Genomic DNA, 19,308 nt, shown 5'->3' on the forward strand with positions numbered 1-19,308 from the left:
TGACTGGTAAAGAAGTATGTTTAGGGCCCCCTGCAGTCTATGTAGATTCGTTTATTCACTTCTGGGAAGGAATTTAATGTCAGCTCTCTTGGCTCTCAATAAACCACAGTAAAATGATAAACCTCAGGAATGTTCATGACTTTTGTGTCACTGTAGGGCCTTGATTTTCTTCACTGGCAGCAGCATTTTGTGCTGCAGCAAGACTGGCCTGGGATCTGCTATCTAGCTTGAGCGGCATCCCTTATCTTGAAAACCAGTGGGTTTTCTTTCAGTGGGTCGGATGAGATTCTTTCACAAGTCCCCTCAACAACATGACATTTTAATTTTTCAATGGCTTCTGTTGCTTGCTGTCCAATATGTTTAATTTATCCTCTCATTTGCCTCTTATTTGGTCATATGCTGCATGCCAGGCTGGGTGCTGGGGCCAGAACAGAGAACAAAAGAGACATGTGCCCCTTCTTGTGGAGTTTACATTCTCTTTTGGTGGAGAATGACAATAAGTGAGTAAATAATCTAACTATATGGCACATTAGCAGATCAATATTATGCATTACCTGTTAGAATAAAAAATATATACATATAGGATATGAACCTATTAGAATACAACACATAATAGAATATTATACATGTGACACTATGTAGAATATGGAATAGGATAATATTTAATAGCATATTAGAAGCTGAGACACAACAGACTGTAGTATCTGCTGCATGAATAACAAACTCATCTCTACTTAAATATTTGATGTTGTCCCTGTGCTTGACTCTACAGGCAATGATGAAAAGGGTGTGCCCCCAAATATTAAAGGAGATACTATATGTGCACATGATTACACAGTAATGTGATAATATTGTGCTGGGAGATGCCTAGTGTGTGTAGAAACAAGAAGAATGAAGCAACAACATTCCTGGGGGATTTATAATTTGGGCATTGCAGGATAAACTGGAGTTTTCCAGATATAAAAGAAGAGAAAGACATTCTAGAGAGAAAGCAACAGAATGTATAGTGGGCAACAGAATGCACAATGGCACTGAGACATGGCAAAGGCTGGCATTTTGGTGGGAATAAATAAGGCTTCAGTGTGACCTGAGATGACCAGGTGGATGATATTTAAAACCATCCACACATAAGACCCAATGATCTTATTTCTAACATTATTCAGTACAAAACAGTGGCCAGATGCAGTGGGGCTTTGGACATCTCACTCTCCAACATGTGCCATTTGGTTGCCCTTGGCTTTCTGTTTTTAAACCGGTAAGTTCTCATTCTGTAAGCTGCATATGGAAGTATAGTGATGCTATATTCTTAGAGTTTAAAAAATATATATGCTTGATAGCTTTGCAGTTGTTGCTCTTAGTGTAAGAAATTATATTTGAATAGAAGCAGATGGATGAAGTCTGCAGAGACCACCGTGCTATGGAGTGGCCCAGTGGTGAGACTCTGCCAGCTGTAGTAAAAAATTGCTTTTATTGCCACTGAGTGGCTGGTGACCCTCAGAGCATAACCAGAGGGTTAGTAGAAGTATGGAATTTGCAGAGGTTCACACAAGGATGGTGGGGATCAACACATCATGAATATAATTATAAAAGAGTGATTAATGCAATAAATCATCTGGCTGTCTGGTCTACCTCTACGAGAGACTTGAAGAACTAGCCATGGGGCAGATTACATTTTTTTTTTCACTTAAAAAAATCCAGATGTTTTGACATCACGTATAGTTTCTAATTGGCACAGGCATTTTCAACAATGCAAGATTTCTCACCCTGCTGTCTATGAACAATTAAATTCAGGAAAGCACACACGACTCTTTTCCTTAGCTGGAAGACTCCTATTTGGATGATGGCTTCTATTTATAGAGCACACTTATATTTGTACAAATGCTTCCCTTTACTCTCTTTTAGTCAAGAAATCCAGCTGTAGACCTGCTGTTACAAGTACTTTTGAAATTTGAACACTAGGAGATTCAGCTGATGATTTCATGTTTTTCTATGACCTTCGTGCAGGAGAAGAAAGCAATGAACTCACCCTTTCTCAGTGAAGATAAATGGAGGACATGGGTATTGGCTGCTTTGCAGCTAACACCTAATTAATTATGTGATGGGAAGTTGGGGATGCAATTCGCCGTAGATGGAGTTCCCAGAGTCCTTGGGCAAGGTGTTGGCCCAGATGAAGATGGACCAGGAACAGATGTAGTCAGAAGTGATTTTACTATTTGCATAGTTGGAAGTCAGTGGTACCTGTGCACTGAAACTACTCTGTTCTATTTTCTCCAAATATTCTATTCCTATACATGTTGGGATTCCCCACATCACTACACAAAGCATGGGATGAAAATCCCAATGGTGTATGTTTGGTTTTATTTAAAACTTCAGATACTTAGAAAACTGTCAGATAGGTGATTTCACAGTATTGCCAGAGAAAGTCTCCTATATTTCATTATGATAGCTATAAAAAGCTTCATAGGAAGAGGGAGGATGGACTATTTGGAATAAGATTTAATCACCTTTAAAGGTTTATCTGGTTGTTAAAATGTCTTGGACTCCACCCTCCAGAAAAGCTACTCAAGTCAGGTAATCAGGTAATTGAAATGGGTTTGATCTTCTAAGCAATATGTGGTTGGCTTTCTGGATTAATCTCTATTGAGCAAGCAGAATGTGTAATTACATGGTCAGAGTTTAGACACAGGCACGTCTGGATTTAAAGGGCTCTCCAATAGGAAGTAAACTCGTAGAGGAGGAGAGTCTCATTTAAAGCACTCACTAGTCACTATATTGCACGGAACCCTGGAGGAGTGGATAAATCTATTCACTTTAAATAGACTTTTGGTAAAAGAAGGCACAAAAAGGTATTTCCTAACCACCAAACAACCAAAAACAAATGAAGCTCCAAGAGTTAAGGAAATTCCAGGTATTTATGTCAACTCAAGAGTGAGGGGCTCACAAAGGGAAGCTTGCCACTAGTGATGTAGCTCAACTTTCCTGCAATTGGAGTCACTTCTTGGTTACCAATATCAAGGAGGTGACATAAACATTTTAAACTTTTCACTGACATGAGTTGATTTTGAAGCCAGCAGTAAGAGAAGATATGGGTACTGAGAAACTATTTCATTATAGTTCTTTAATCCATATTTTTAAGAAGATATGAGGATAAAAAAATAAAAAAAGAGAAGATATGAGGATGTTTTGTGCCACAATGAATTTCGTATTTACATCTACTGCTTTTCCCTGATGCTCCAGATTAAAAAGCTGATCTAGATTTTTTTCCTTGTTGATGGTAATTGGTGCAAAGTTCTCCTAGACCGACCCTGAACTCTAGAATAACTTGAGAATATGGATATAACACAAAAACTGCTACCTATTTAAAAGCACTGGAGAACTATCCAGGCAGCCAGAACTTGACAGTCCAGATTTGTGCAGAGAAGGAAGCTCACTGAAGTGAGGCTAATATCCTATGGGGTTTTTACCCAAAGGCATTTTCTTAATTGTAGTGGCACAGGGACAATAAGTTAAGGATCTGAACCAGAAGTACTGGCTAAGCTGTCAGGAAGCCAAGCAGAGCTTTCAGCAATCTTTTGAGAAGACCATTGAAATTCAAGGTCTCTGAGGTAGAGGAGCCCTTGTAAACATACCAGACTTTCAGTAAGAACCCCAGAAAGGCTGCCTCTGAGGACTAAGGGAACCCAGGAAGTAGATTAGCCCTCATAAAAGGCAAACTCAACAATAAACCAACGCAACCCTAGACTTATTGAAAGTCATCTTTTTCTACTCTTATTGGTTTCAGGAAGTAAAAGTAAATCCTTTCTGGAGGAATATAACACCAGAATTCCAAATTACTTTAAAATTTTTTTCACATACGTTCTTCATAATTGCATTAAAAATAAATTCTAGGCAGGCCAAGAGACTAGGACACATGGTCCAAAAAATCAAGTGAAAAATACTGAAAATAGAAATAGACTTATAAGTGATCTTGATACTGGTTATCAGACATTAAATTTAAGGTAACTCTGAGTAAAATATTTAAAAAATAGACAAACTGGAAAATTGCAGCAGAGAATATTACTCTATAAAATAAATTCATAGAAATTATATTTAAAGTACAATAGGTGGAATTAAGAACTTGATGGATGGGTATGAAAAATTTGACACAGCAGAAGAGAGAATTGGTGAACTGGAAAACAAGTCAACAGAAGCAAAGAATATATATATGTAATTAGAGTCTAAGAAAAAGGAGAGAAAAATGGGTCAAAAGAAGTATTTGAAGTTATGTTATGAAGTGAAATGCTTAGAGAACAAGTATGATAAATACAAGTTAAACCATACCTCAGCATGCCATGGTAAAATTGTTGAAAAGAGAAGGCAGAGAAATGTTACGAAAGCAGCCAGAGGAAAGAGCTACATTTCTGTCATTGGAGAAGACAGTAATCCTGAAAGCTGACCCCAAACATCAGCTGATGTCAGAATTCAATGAAACAGCCCCCTTAAAGTGTTACAAGAAAATAATTATCAACTGAGATTCTGCATCCAGTGAAAATAAATATAAAAAAAATTCAGGTAAAAAAGGTGATAATAATATATGAGAGAATTTGCCAGCAATAGACCTACACTATTTTTAAAATAAAAGGGAATTCTTTAATCAGAAGGAAAATTATCCCATGTGGAAGCACAGAAACATGAAAGAACAAGTAATAATATACAGGGTAAATAAGTGGATGCTTATTAAATAAATAATATTTTTGTAAATTGTATAATATGTATAGAATTCAAACATGACAATAATATCTCAAAAGATAGGAGTGGGATAAAGGGAGTTCAAACATTCTGAGGTCCTCGGAGAATCCAGGAAGTGGTTAAAATGCTAATTTATATTAGGTTCTGTAAGCCAAGGATATATATTTCAATTTCTCAGAAATTAGTACACGAATATGAAAATGCAATATAATGTTATAGCAGAATATGAAATGATAAAAAGTGCTGGATTAATTAAGAAAGAGGTGAGAAATGAGAGAAGAACTATATGAAGGTGCTCAGATAGGAAATAAATATTAGGATTAGTAGATTTCAACGCAAATATATGGTCTTGTCATTACATGTAAATTGAAAAAATAATCCAAGTAAAAAGACTAGGATTATCAGAGCTGATAAAATAAAATAACCCAAATATACATTGCTTATAAGAAATGAACTTTAAGGGATACTTGGGTGGCTCAGCTTTTGAGCACATCTGCCTTCCACTCAGGGTGTGATCTGAGATCCGGGGATCGAGTCCCACACTGGGTTCCCTGTGAAGAGCCTGCTTCTCCCTTTGTCTATGTCTCTGCCTCTCTCTCTGTGTCTCTCATGAATAAATAAATAAATAAAATCTTTATTTTTTAAAAAGATATGCACTTTAACATAAGATTACAGAAAACTTGAGAGAAGAAAGGATGGAAAAAATAGAGCATAATGACACTGTACCTTAAGAAAGCTATAGTACTTATTCTAATACTAGATGAGGTAAGTGTTAAAGCAAAAAGCATTTCCATAAGTAGAGAGTAAGTTTTGTAATAATAAAAAATCAAAACATCAGGAAGAGAGAACAATTTTAAATTTGTATGCACTTAATAATAGCTTCAAATAGTCAAAGGAAAATTTGATACAACTAACAGGAGAAATAGATATAGTTACAATCATAGATATAATATTTACTCTTTCAGTAACTGATAGAATAAAAGATTAACAAAATATGCAGAGGATTTGAACAAAAATGTTAACTGTAGATTTCACAATGTTTTCATGTGCATGTGGGCTATTTATCAAAACCGATCATATTCTGGGTTGTAAAACAAGTCTTAATAAATAGCAAAGGACTATAACCATATCAGTATGTTCTCCAACCACAGTGGAATTAAACTAGATGTCAATAAATTCCAAGTATAGGGCAGCCCCGGTGCCCAGCGGTTTAGCACCGACTTCAGCCCAGGGTGTGATCCCGCAGTCCCCAGATCGAGTCCCATGTCAGGCTCCCTGCGTGGAGCTTGCTTCTCCCTGTGCCTGTGTCTCTGCCTCTCTCTCTGTGTGTCTCTCATGAATAAATAAATAAAATCTTAAAAAAAAATAAATTCCAAGTATGTGGAATTAAGCAACACACACTTAGGCAGTGGTGACTGCGAGGGGTTTTAGAGGTTTCTGAGCTGCTGATCATGTCCTATTTCTTGATTTGGATTTCATGTTTAACTCGTGAATCATAAAATCACTCAGTAGTTGTGTACTTTTTTGTATAAAATTATATGTTAATTTTTAAAAAGGCCATAAAGCTTGCAATTTAGAAAGACATTTTGGAATATTTTGTTAAAATAAGTAAGCAATTATAAACTCCTAATTTGTAGCAATATTGTAGGGGATATTGCTCAATATTAGGGAATTGAGAGAAAGTTCAGATAAAAATTTAGTGAATGTTCATAGCAGAATTATTCACAACAGTCAAAAAAATGGAAGCAGACCAAATGTCCATCAGTGGATGTACGGATAAACAAAATATTGTAAATCCATAGAATATTATTAGCCATAAAAAGGAATGATGTTTTGATACATGGTACAATGTGGAGGAAGCCTGAAAACATAGGTGAAAGGAGCAACTCACAAAAGGCCACATATCACATGACTCCATTTATATGAAATGTCCAGTATAAGCAAGTCCATAAAAATACAAGGAAGATGAGTAGTTCCTAGGGGTTGTGGGGAAATGTGGACAGGGAATGACTGCTAATGGGCATGAGGTTTCTTTGGGGTGACTGAGTGTTCTGGAATTAGATAGTGGTGATGGCTGCACAACTTTGTAAGTCTACTAAAAACCAATGTTTTTACATTATAAAAGGGTGAACTTTATGGTACATGGATTATATCTTTAAAAAGTTATTAAAAATACTTAATGGAATGTGAAGCAGAAGTGGCAAAGTTAAGGAATGAAATAAATAGATGTTATCCTGACATCATTCGGCATCAGATTGTTCATTAAGAGGAAAAAGTAAATTTTTAAAGAAAGATTTTATTTATTTATTTATTTATTTGAAAGAGAGAGAGAGAGAATGAACAAGAACACAAGAGCAGAGGGAGGGAAAAGTAGACTCCTCGCTGAGCAGGGAGCCCAACATGGTGCTCAATCCCAGGATACTGGCATCATGACCTGAGCTGAAGGCAGGCCCTTAACTGACTGAACCACTCAGGTGCTCCAGAAAAAGTAAATTTCTAATACAAGAAAGAAAATAGCTCCTTGATTGCCTGATAAGCCAACTAATGAAGAGGATTGAATCATGATGGACACATTGGTAAAAGACTTACATTTCTTGTGATTTTACCTGCCATGTCAACACTAATAAAGGTAGTATGAAACTCTTAATATGCCCTTAGAATAAGGATATGAATGACCCCCATGGATGACATGATTAACAAGTGTCGTCAACTTACACAAGAGCATTTGAAATTGCATAGCTACATATATCCTATATAATTATGTGTGTGTATGTATACACACTTTAATGAGAAACCTGATAGAGATTTTCTCAAATTTAACACTTATCAAAATTTACATGAGTTTTCCATGATGAAATCTGTTGTGAAGGTGAAAAAAATGTGTTTCTAAAATCTCAATAATACAGAGCAAGTTTCTATCAACACTACCAGGGGAAGGCCTAGGCTTTTTGTTCTGTTTCTAGAAGTGATATTACATAACTATTAGAGACAACAGAGTTTGATGTCAAACATGTAAAAGTAAAGGCATTACAGGGTGGATTAGCCAGTTAATTAAGAAAATATTTGTATTAAAGAGTCCAAAGAAAAATAAGATTCCCAAGGCATCAAAATTTCTGAAGATCCAACACTGGTTTTTAGGGATTGAAGACTGGTCCTCCACACCCACTTGATAACCCATGCGAGCATCTGCCCATGGCTCAGTTTCAGCTTCCTGGCTACATGCTCGTGCCATTTACCTTCACCCCTCTAAACCACAGTGTTTACTCATCTCTCATCTGCCAGCTGGAGGACAGGACCTTTAAGTATTATGCCATTTTTATTACAAATGTTGTAATGTGATAGTTCAAACATAGCAAAAGTTCCCTTAGAATTCATCAAATAGCCAAAAAAAAAAAAAAAAAATCCTAAGTTATTAAGTTTAAATCACCAATCACCATATTAAGGTAAAACCTGAATATTAACGTAAAACCTGAATATTGGAAAAATGAAGAAAAACTCAAAGTCTGAAACTAACATTTAGTTGAATCATTATGTAAAATCTATTAGGAAAGCTCACATATGACTCTCTACAGGGAGATAAGAGCTTCAAATACAAATTTCATGAAAGTCAATGATTAAAAATTGATTTCGTATATCAACAATAAGTTTAAGTATGACTTTGGCTATCATATCCAGTGACACAGTTTTAATGTTAAGATTATCTTCAGGAAGCATTTTTAGCAAATCCTGAATTATTGAGTGCTTCCTAGGACCATGACCAAAAGTAAGAGAGATGGGGCCTTGCCCCTCAGCAAGCTTATAGTCCATGTAAATAAACACAATGGAAAAAACAGATGAGCTGACTTTGCATTGAGAATTTACTTTTAAAAATAACCTTTAAAATATCTCCTTCCTCAGTAACAACTCCTATACTGTCCACAGCAGCAACATGCCAACTAAAGATGGAGTTCTCAGGCTCCCTTACAGATAAGGGAGGCTAAAGAGATGCAAGCAAAAGTCGTGTGGGTTTCTGGGGAAGCTCTTCAAATGACATTTACTTAGGTGGCAGGTCCTTCTTTGCCCTTCTCATTTCCTTTTTCTTTCTTCCTATTATACGGACATAATGGCTGGTGCTGCAGTGACCCTATTGTACTAGGAGCCATCCTCAGAGAAGGTAGAGAAGAAAGATAAGAGGAATCTGGGAAACTGAGGATGTCATGGCTTCACACACTGGTCTGGGGACTGTCTACCTACACACTTTTTTTTTTTTTTTTTTTTTTTTTACCTACACACTTTTATGTGAAAGAAACCATACCTCTACCTCATTTAACACAGTGTTATTTCCAGACTCTCTTATTTGTGGTCACATATAACTTCTTTCAAACAGATAGCAAAATTAATATCTTTACAGATGGAAGACCACGTCAAAAAAGAATGAAAACAAACAAACCAACAAAACAACCATACATTCCTATGAACTTCCAAAGAAATGTTCTAATATAGATATAGAAACTTATATAAGACAACATCTTCTTGGATAATTTTTCTAAACATCCTCAAATCAAAACGACTACTATTTCCATCCTGGGATGATTAAACCTTGACTTTTGTCTCTAAACACTATTTCAGCTTCAAGATCCTAAGTGCCATGTTTCCTCTCTGTTCCTCGTGTATCCTATTGTCCTATCTTTTCCACATCCCAGAGACCACTGCACTGGGCTGAGTTCTCTTCGGGTGTTCTCCATCCCCCCTTAGCAGATGTGTCTTGGCCTGTTTTGCTTCTGTTCATAGTGATGCATTTTACTGATTCTGCTATCTCTCCTCCAGAATTTCTTCTCCCCTTGAACTCTAGGTTCTTAACCATTGATTTCAAAGTGCTTAATTAATCAGGTTCATAGATCACATTAGAGGAAAACAGCAGCCTTTCAACATGGGGAAGAGATGCCTCTTTTGATTAAGAATGTCAGTTGACCTTTTAATTTTAGAAATATTATCATCATCATATCATCATCTTGCTCAGCACCACCATCTTGCTCACCACCATCTTCTTCATCACTGCTTTCATCCCACCACTGTCCACATCATCACCTTCCTCATCCCACTGTTCTCATCACCAACACACTAGAGAACAGTTAGTGACCAGCACTCTCTAAACGCTTTTCATCACCAGCTCATTTCATGTTCCTAAGAACCTAATGAGGTAGGTTTTATTGTCAGCCACATCAATAGGTGAATAAATCAGAATATAGATGATTGATATTCTCATATCCATGATGGGATTTGAATTCAGTTCTGGTTCTAGAGCCATCTCTTGCCCTCTGTGTTATATACTACCGCTGCCAATTCTGGCATCCAAAATGTATGAATCCCTTTTCAACAACAAAGAAATCAGCCTTTTAGGAATATGATAGAAAATCTAACTGTGAATTTAATTTGTCCATCATTGGACAAAGACCATTTGGGGACATCTAATATCCAAGAGGGAGAGTTTGATGTATTCTTCTAGTTTTATTTCTTATATCTCTATATGAGCTAAGGCATCACCTTTGCCCTGTGGGAATCTCAAGTCTTCTGTCCAATGTCCATTTGAAGAGAAGTTCTGTGCCTTTGCCAATACCCACAGGTGTCCACATTTTCCATGACGCTACTCAGTGCCTCTTACTCTTTACTTCAGATCTATGTTAAGTTTTTCCTTGAAGTCAGTGGTATTAACAACAACACAAATCTCTCACTCATGGTATTTGGTTTGTGACTAGGTACACACTTATTTTTTCCTGAGTCACAGAAGATAGATAATGCTGCACTGAAGTAACTAATTAGTCCCACACGCCTGGTAACGTTGATATGTCTTCTTATTTTATATTGGGGTTATGCAATTTTAATTTTCATTACTATGTGTATATTGAATATACCCTTTAGCACTTTTTTGGAAATAGCTTTGGAAATAGAAATTTTGTAGGTAAACCAGTATCCCCAGTGAATATCCCATGGGACACCAGCTCAGTGAGCCATGATGAGATGACCCAGGAAAAGTTATTCCCAGGGCCAAAGATGTCTAAAAAACCCTATAGACTATACCTGCCCCTCTTAGAGAAGCCAAGCATTTGAAAGGCTTCTGGAAGTGCTTCACCAAAAGAAATCTTTTTGCTATTCAACTCAGTGTTCCCCCATCTAGCTGACCCTGAAGTCTTCCCTTGCCCCACAATCATGTAACTTGTGGAACTAGTTTTTTGGATACCAATTTGGGCAACCCGGGAATAGTGAAAAATCTGTTTTAGCAGTCATAGGAATGTGTCATGGGAAACAAAAGAATGAGGCCATATCAGCTACTTTGGCCTCTGCCATGTTGAGGTTGGAATCCTGAGTGCCTAAGAGCTCCCTGGGAAAGGGGGTGGGTTTCCAACCCTGGATGAGTCACACAGGCAGGGCTGCTGGGATGGAGAGGGCACTGGGGAGCCAGAGTACCCACCGCTCTTGAGCCATCTGGAGTAGCCCTGGGACTCTTGACAGAGGGGTGGGGCAACTGCAAATCCAGACAGGCTTTTTTCTGAATGTTAGGGAGGGAGGGTAGAAAACATCAACCATAGATAAGGAAGCACAACACTGCAGTTAGTGGCATGGCTCACTGGTAGCTGTGTTCACATCCCATTTCTGTCGCTTATTCTTTCCATGACCTTGGAGCAGTTATCCAGATTCTTTGAGCTGAAAATAGCTCCCTTACTGGTAAAAAGTGGTTAATGAAACCAACCTCACACGGTCAAATGAGGCAACGAATCAAAGGTGGAGAGCCCCATTGTTGTTGGATGCACAGCAAAGGCTCAGCCAATGACAAAGGCTATCTTTACTGATTCTATGCTCTTGGTCAGTAAGAGGGGTGTCAAATCCTTAGCTCTGGCAGGGACGTCACAAAGAAACCATGGCATTAGCATATTTCCATCAGATGCATGGTGCAAATAACTTCCTAGTTTGGATACAAATTCAGAAACTGAATGTAATTTTGTGTACTCAGCCCATTCCAAAACATTGCTCCATTGGAATAAATGGGGACCAGCAAACATGATCCATAATCATAAAAGCACAAGAACCAAGAATAAATAATGGCTCTTCTGGACAAGCTAACTTGGTTGTTATTTATAAGCTCCTGGGCCACCTTGTTATTGCCGAGAAAATCTGCTTTACCTTCTCACTGCTGTTCCGTCTGGCCTCTCAATCTGTACTTGCTGAAAAAAATACTTATTGTTATGCTAAAATCACAATGGGACTCATATAACTCAGCGCTAAATAACACCCATAAAACTATGAAAATGGCACTTTGGCATTAAAAGTTATTTTCTTATGGACTTTAACAAGATTCAGTGCTTTTGTTCTCACAATGCTCTTTTCAGCTTTACATACACACAAAAGATACAAACGAGAAAAAATATGAAAGAGCAAAACAACACCCCCTCTCCCACAAGGAGTGTTTTGTTTTGCAAACTGGGAGCTAGCAGCGACTGCAGTACATGGAATTAATGCTGATCAGCAATCAGAGCTGTGACCAGCAGAGGTGGTGGGCGGTGGGCGTTTACCTCTTTCTTGGTGAATTTCGGAGAGTGATCATTTTTGTCATCGATCATGATTGTCGCTGTGGCCGTGCCTGTTAATCCAACATCCAGTCCAGCCATGTCTTGAGCCTCGATGATCAACTCATACTTGGGATTTTCCAGAGTCTGTACAGCAAAAACACAACAGACAAGATGGGATTTAGGTTTGGGCTGCCACCTGGGATAGGTGTCACGAGGGCTGCTCCATGCCCTCCTCCATTAGGGCAGGCATCTCACACCCACAGAGCTTGCACCTGTTTTGCATAACTGTGCCTTTGGAATTTCTCCAATACAAGACTGTCACGATTCATAGACTGGCCACAGTTGTTGGGATGGAATCTATTTCCCCCTTATTTAAAGGGGCATTCAGTACATTCCGGACTGTTTCAGGCTTTGGGCATACAATGAATATTTGATGTATACACCCATTTACGTCATTTCACAGTGATTTCATGAAACTGATCTATATTGGAGGTCAAGGATGATGATGAGATTGGGACAAAATGGCAGCTCTAGGAACTCACATTTACTGAACAACCTGATAGCCAGGCATTGGATACTGGATTTTGTACCTAATCTTCTCAACAAGTGTGTTAAGGTGCATTAATGGTTCCCATTTTACAGGTAAAAAAAAAAAATCCCAACTGAGGTTTAGAGTCATTTCTTTCATGTTATTTGTAGCCATTTTGTCTTTCACATTACGTTAAATTTGGAAAACGCATTTTAATCCATGAATATTTTGACAGCTATTCTGCTACCATGTTTAAACATTCAAAACAACTAACCAAATGGTCTTGATCCCAAGACTCATAAATAGCAACTCCTGCCTTTAAATTGTCTTTTGGGATGGATTTGCTTGTCTTGGGCAAAAGCACCCCATTCTCCTGGTAAGGCAGCACCCCACATTTCCTTCGGGGATCTGCCCAACACTTATTCTTTGCCCATGTGGTTTGGGTTGGATTGCCATTCCCCAACCTCTACCCAGCCAATTTTTGGGACAAGCCCTAATTGGAAGAAGAAAGTAAGTGTATGCCATTCCAGGGGCATGGTGATGCTTCCAGGCTCAGGACCTGTGTTTGACATCTGGGAGAAGGAAGCTATGTGTGAGCCTGGAAGCATTTGGCCTGGGAGCTATCCCATGACCACAGTTAGGATGGGGTGAGGAAGTCCATCTGAGAATGAAGCCAATCTTCTGATAGAACTTAGACTTGAACTCTGGAGAAAAAGAAATGTTTTCCAGTGATTGCATTGGGTCACTTTATTATGCCATGCCTGAAGTCAGTCTTGCCTATGGACTTTTTAGCTAATTATGGCATTAATTTTCCTTATTTACTTAAACCATTTTAGAGTGTTTTCTTAATCACTCACAGAGTTCAAGTTGAATCACCTTCAATAACAAAAATAAACAGTCCTACCCATTGTAAATAGTCCTGCCGGTATGACAGCTTCAAAGGCTATTGCTTATACCAACCAATAATTAAGAAATAGCACGGGAAGCAAAAAACAAAAACACAGTGGGGATCTAGAATTTCCTTCTAAAGCCAAAAATTTACATGGTAAATTTTAATAGCTCAATGCTAGCTGTCCCCAAATCTTTCCAGTATATTTAAAGGGTAGTTGTCTCCCTAGGGCATCTTTAATTGGTTGTTTCTTAACTAAGAGCTACTGAGCTACTAACTTAAGGAGTAGGAGTTATGTTGTATGGTTTGGAAGGCTCTAAACTCTTAAATTTGAGAGTAGGAGTGGGATGCTGATACACTCCTCGGACAGGATTTTTCACAATATTTTCCACTCCCCAGCTCTATTGAAATATAGTCAACATATAATATTGTGTGAGTTTAAGGTGTACATATGATGATTTGATACATGTATGTATTGTGAGCTTCATGGGGATGGAAGGTCACACAATTCTCCAACTGTTGAGTACAAACAGAATTTAATGCTGCATCTAGCTCCAGGTGATTCTGGCTGTGCCCAGTTCAGTTCCATCTACTCTCAAGCCAAAGCTGGAAAATCATCAGCTTAATGTTAGTGACTTTCTGCTTATCATCACCCACAAGTTGGATCGGATTTACTATTTGCCATAAATTCTGCAGCTGGACTGTATGAAACCAATAAACTGGTTCCATTTTCAAAATCTTTCCTGAGCGTCTCTGGACATATAACCATCAGGCAGGTCTAATTTCTTGTACAATATTTCTACTATTCTAATAAAACATTACATGATTTTGGAAGTATTGAGTCATAAAAATGAGAAATCATATGAGTTTTTCTGATATTGATGGGATCTTGGCAAACTCAATAGTCGTTTCCCCATGTAGTGTTACTTACCAATATTATTCCCTAACATCATTTTAACGGTTGCATAAAATATAATCATATGCATAATTTATAATTTACTTCATCATATTCTATTATTAGAACTTTAGGTTTTTTCTAGTATTTAAAATTTTTTGACAATTTCAAGTAACACTGTGGTGAACATCTTTATTCAAGAAGATTTCAATATACTTTGACTATTTTTTGAATGATAGATTCCAAGAACTAAGTCAAAGAGTACAAACATTTTAATGTTCTTTATAGTTGACCATTGAACAATGCAGGGGTAAGGGGTGCCCAACTCCCATGCTGTTGAAAATGCATGTAACTTGACTCCCCAAAAAGCTAACTAGCAATAGCCTCCTATTGATTGGAAGCCTTACTGATAACATAAATAATCCATTACATATTTTATATGTCATATAACATACTGTATTCTTTTTTTTAACATACTGTATTCTTACCATAAAGTAGGCTAGAAAAAAGAAAATGTTATTAAGAGAATCATAAGGAAGAGAAGATGCATACTTAGTGTTGTACTATAGTTACTGAAAGAAATCCATGTATAATCCAAACCGTGCAAATCAGTGTTGTTCATGAGTGACCTGTATTTGTATTTCAGTACTGTTTACCTAGAAGACCTGACCAATTTTCCTATCAGTCCTGCCATAACATTTAGTTTAGGGCATGGCTTCTCCCTAAAGAACAGTTGACCCCCATGAAGCACATTAGGGGTTGAGCATTGTTTTGGGATCACTATCTAACATGGCTGTGAATCCCTCCCCGCATTGCCCTGCCCTAACATGCAGTGCAGTTTACTGTGGACACACCTCACAGGAGAGCTTCAAACACAGCTGTAGTGGACACGTGCTGCTCTGCTTTCCCAGTGTCCACTCCCTCTTCCCCTTGGACCTGTGCCATCATTCCTTTGGGGGCCTTACCCCTTCCTCACTCTCAGCATAGGTGGAATTCAGGTAGGGTTGACTCTATCTGTGATGGAGAGATGGTCATGTGGCTCAGGCCTGGACAATCAGGATCTCCCATTCCCATGACCTTATGATGAGCATGTAAACCAAGTTAGGCTACCCAGGACTGAAACTCAGTTCCAGGACATACTTCTTTTAATACGCTTAGGTAAAAGGAGTTCTCTTCCTGTTGGACTTGGAGGTGGTTGGACACAAATCTGGAGCCAGTAGTGGCCATTTGCAAGCATACAGAAAAAGTCAGCATGAGGAAGAAGACAACACAGAACCACCCAGAGGTAGACACAGAGTTCTTTTAACTTTATTTGAGTCATTTAATAGTGATCCTTGAGGGCAGAATTTCCCCCTCATATTTTGTAGGTTCTAGGAGCTAATAAATTTCTCCTTTCCCTAAGACATCTAAATTAAATATCCATGAGTAGCAACAAGGGAGTTTTGACTAATATTGCAACTAATGCTGTGATCAATTATCTGGTTATTTGCAAGAAAGTGTGAGAGCTATTGTATCACCCTACGGTATCACAATAGGTTCTTCACAACAGCATTCCAGTCATCTCATGCATACATTATTTTTCCATTTCCCCTCCATAGAAATATTTTTTTGGACCAGAGAGAGTTATTCTATTTTTTCCTTCATTAGTTTTTACGTCCATTTAACTGGAAGTTATTAAACATCTAGTCTAAATATTGTGCTGGGTGCTGGGGATATAGGGATGGAAAACAGGGTCATTTCTTCAAGAAGCTGAGAGAAGTTTGAGTCAAGCACAAACATAGTCTGGAATAACAGCAACAAAGTAAAGTCAGAGCTAAGCAGAGACATGTACAAATTCTTATGATAGCTCAAAGGAAGGATGCATTGGCTTAACTCTCTTGTAATTTAACAAATTTTATAAATAATCTTAAAAAATGAACCAGCCAATTCCCGTCTCCTGAAGTAAATAAAACTTTATGACTGCAATGAGAAATAGATTGATTAACCTAGTAGAAAATCGATTAGACAATTAAGGACATAGATTGCATGGTTTGGGATGAGATATTCCCAAAGTCTCAATTTTCTGGCAAACTTATGGCTGCTATTAACACATGTTTTTATTATTGGAGAAATATCCAGTTATTGTAAGGAAGATAGAAACAATACTGTCATTTCTAGAGCAGAAGGTGAAGACTGTCCTCCACCTTCCCCCAGCCTCATCTCTGAGAGGCAACTATCATTACTAGTTGTCTCCTTTTCGTACACATCTCATGTATGCGTGTGTGCACACGCACACACTTTAAACGCACGCATGTTTATTTATTTATTTATTTTTCGCACGCATGTTTAAATAAATGATACCATCCACACAGCTGTGCAAGTTTTTCTGCTCTATCACGGCCGTCCCCGGGCTTATGGGTGTGTCTGTTCTTTTTCACACCTGTATTTGAGCCAACTATCTGGACCCGCCACCCTACTGGATGGCCACTCATTGAGGTGTGTCCAAGTTTTCTTCCTTACAAGCAACTCTTAAGATGAAAAGTCCACTGGCCTATCATATTTTGGGATATTTCTTTTCTGTGATCAACAGTATTGCTTTTCGATGACCCCTATAACAAAAACCAAACAACAGACAGTCAAAGCTGCCTCCTTTGCAAGGTAAAAGACTCAGACAGAATGTCGCCTGAATCCCCTCCCTCTTGTGCAATGGGAAGAGCTTCTGCTCGCCTCTGACCCACTTCCCCTGCCAGCTGAGCCTTCTCCAGGAAGTCTTCCATAAATCCCTAGCTCCTGTAGTTACTCCTACTTGAAGCATTCGTACATGTGCTCATTTCTGTACCACACAGCAGTCACTTGCCTTTGTTCCTCTGTTGGAAAAGACTTCTAAGCAGCCCACCACTGCCCCATTCTCGAGGAAGGATCATTGATGTAGAGAAACAGGCCTTGGTGGCCGTGTGTCATATCTGTCTCCCTCGCACTAGTTGACAGACCACACATAACTCCCTAATCATAGCTGGGACAATCAGATTCTGGAAATACAATGTGCAAAATAAAATGTGCACCAAATAAAATGTGCAGTCGGGTACCAGGAAGAGAGAAGGCAGGGCAAACCCATTTGCCTCTCCCCACGCTACTCCCAGGCCCAGGAGAGGGATTTTGCTTTCTGGAGTGCTTTGGTAGGAAACTTCCCACCCTGATAGTTCTCTCTGCTCATGAGGAAGGCACCCTGCCTCTGGCAGAGGAGACCTTCGGCTGTCCAGCTGTCCTGTCACTTGGTGGGTGAACTGAACAGAAGGTTGGAAGCCCCACTGTCCTCTCAAGACTAAGCTGCTGTATCTCAGGACAAGGATTTCACCTGATAATCTTGTGTTTATTTCTCTCCCCACTGGTTCAGGTCTCAGTGGGGACATGGGTGTGGTCACTCCAATAGAAAGAGTCTTTCAGGCTGAGTTAGGCTGAAGGTGCTGCTCTAACCAGAAAGACAGGAGCCGTGCCACTGAGATCTGGGACTGTACTGCCTCCTACCTCCTACTCTTCCCTGCAACACACTCCAGGGTTTGCTCAGGAGAGCTTTTGGCGCCGAAGCCAGCCAGAATCAGTTTCCGTCACGTGCACCCGAAGGCACCTGGAGTGAAGCCAATGCTCCTTGTTCACCAAACCATATTTCTTTTGACTCCGGGGCAAAGAGCAAGGCTGTGAGATGAACTTATGGGACTGATTCTGGCCAATGGGATGCGGGCAGAAGTGATACTGGCATGGCCTCTAAATCTCCCATTTAGTCCTTCATGTTTTCCATTTCCCAGAAAGGAAGAAGCCTGGATCTCCAAATGACTATGTGGAGCAGAGCCACTTTGCCGGCCTGCTTCAGACTGTGATGTGAACAAGACACAAAACATTCTTCAGGTTTAAGGGAAGTGGATTGCAGTGCTTAGCCTACCCTGACTAATATGAAGGCTATGTTTCCTGTTGGGTTTTATTTTGAATGCTCATTTACTATCTCTCTGTGTGGATGACAAAGTTTTCAAGGGCAAGGACCATGCTTTTGACCCCACCACCTAGCCAGTACGCAGCAAACAAGGTGGGCGATTTACTTTCATTACTGTTAATGATGATATATTACTGTTTCCCTGAACCAAATTATATCTCAGAGGTCTGAGCATATCAGTGGCATTTCCAAACCAGAGTCATTTATTCTCAGGGAATGGCTTATGCTTTGGGGAGCTCTAGCTCAAGGAGATAGGATTTTATTCTGACCAAGAAATGCACTGTGTCAAAACCGGGGAAATTAAATTGGCTGCTCTGATTTTATTTTAAGCTATTTGATCTGTAAGACATATTGAAGAGAGTCAAGCTGCTTTCTTGGTTTGAATCCTGCAGTCATGCACTTTGTTTTGCATCTGCTACTTTCTCTTGGGTATCTAGTAGCTACCACTTAATAGATAGCCCAGGAACAAAAAGAAGATGGCATATTTACAAGAAAAAGCCTTGAGTGTATCTCCATAGACACAGGCCAGGTTCACTGATCACACTGATTTAAAAACCAAACATTTCCTCTTGAAAAAAAAAAAACAGAATCAAGCCATGTTATTAAATATGGCACATAATCAATCACTGGACCCTTGATGTTTTACACAGCTCCAGTGACATCCATACGAGGATGCATTTAACGGAACATTTATCACTAATAACAAGTATAATGGTAGCTGTGGGGGGAATCAACAAAGTAATGTTACATGGAGAAAGG

The 19,308-nt window shown here is 38.8% G+C and overlaps 1 protein-coding gene across 1 annotated transcript in view; it reads right to left on the reverse strand.

The window, feature by feature from the left end:
• CDH13 (cadherin 13) overlaps positions 1-19,308 on the reverse strand; it is a 1,000,623-nt gene that overhangs the window by 135,130 nt on the left and 846,185 nt on the right. The window contains exon 8 of the mRNA XM_026004901.2: positions 12,276-12,416. Within this exon, the coding sequence (XP_025860686.1) occupies positions 12,276-12,416 (141 nt within the window). The remainder of the gene's footprint in view (positions 1-12,275; positions 12,417-19,308) is intronic.

Source organism: Vulpes vulpes, chromosome 12 (assembly GCF_048418805.1).
Source record: "Vulpes vulpes isolate BD-2025 chromosome 12, VulVul3, whole genome shotgun sequence".
Classification (NCBI taxonomy): domain Eukaryota; kingdom Metazoa; phylum Chordata; class Mammalia; order Carnivora; family Canidae; genus Vulpes; species Vulpes vulpes.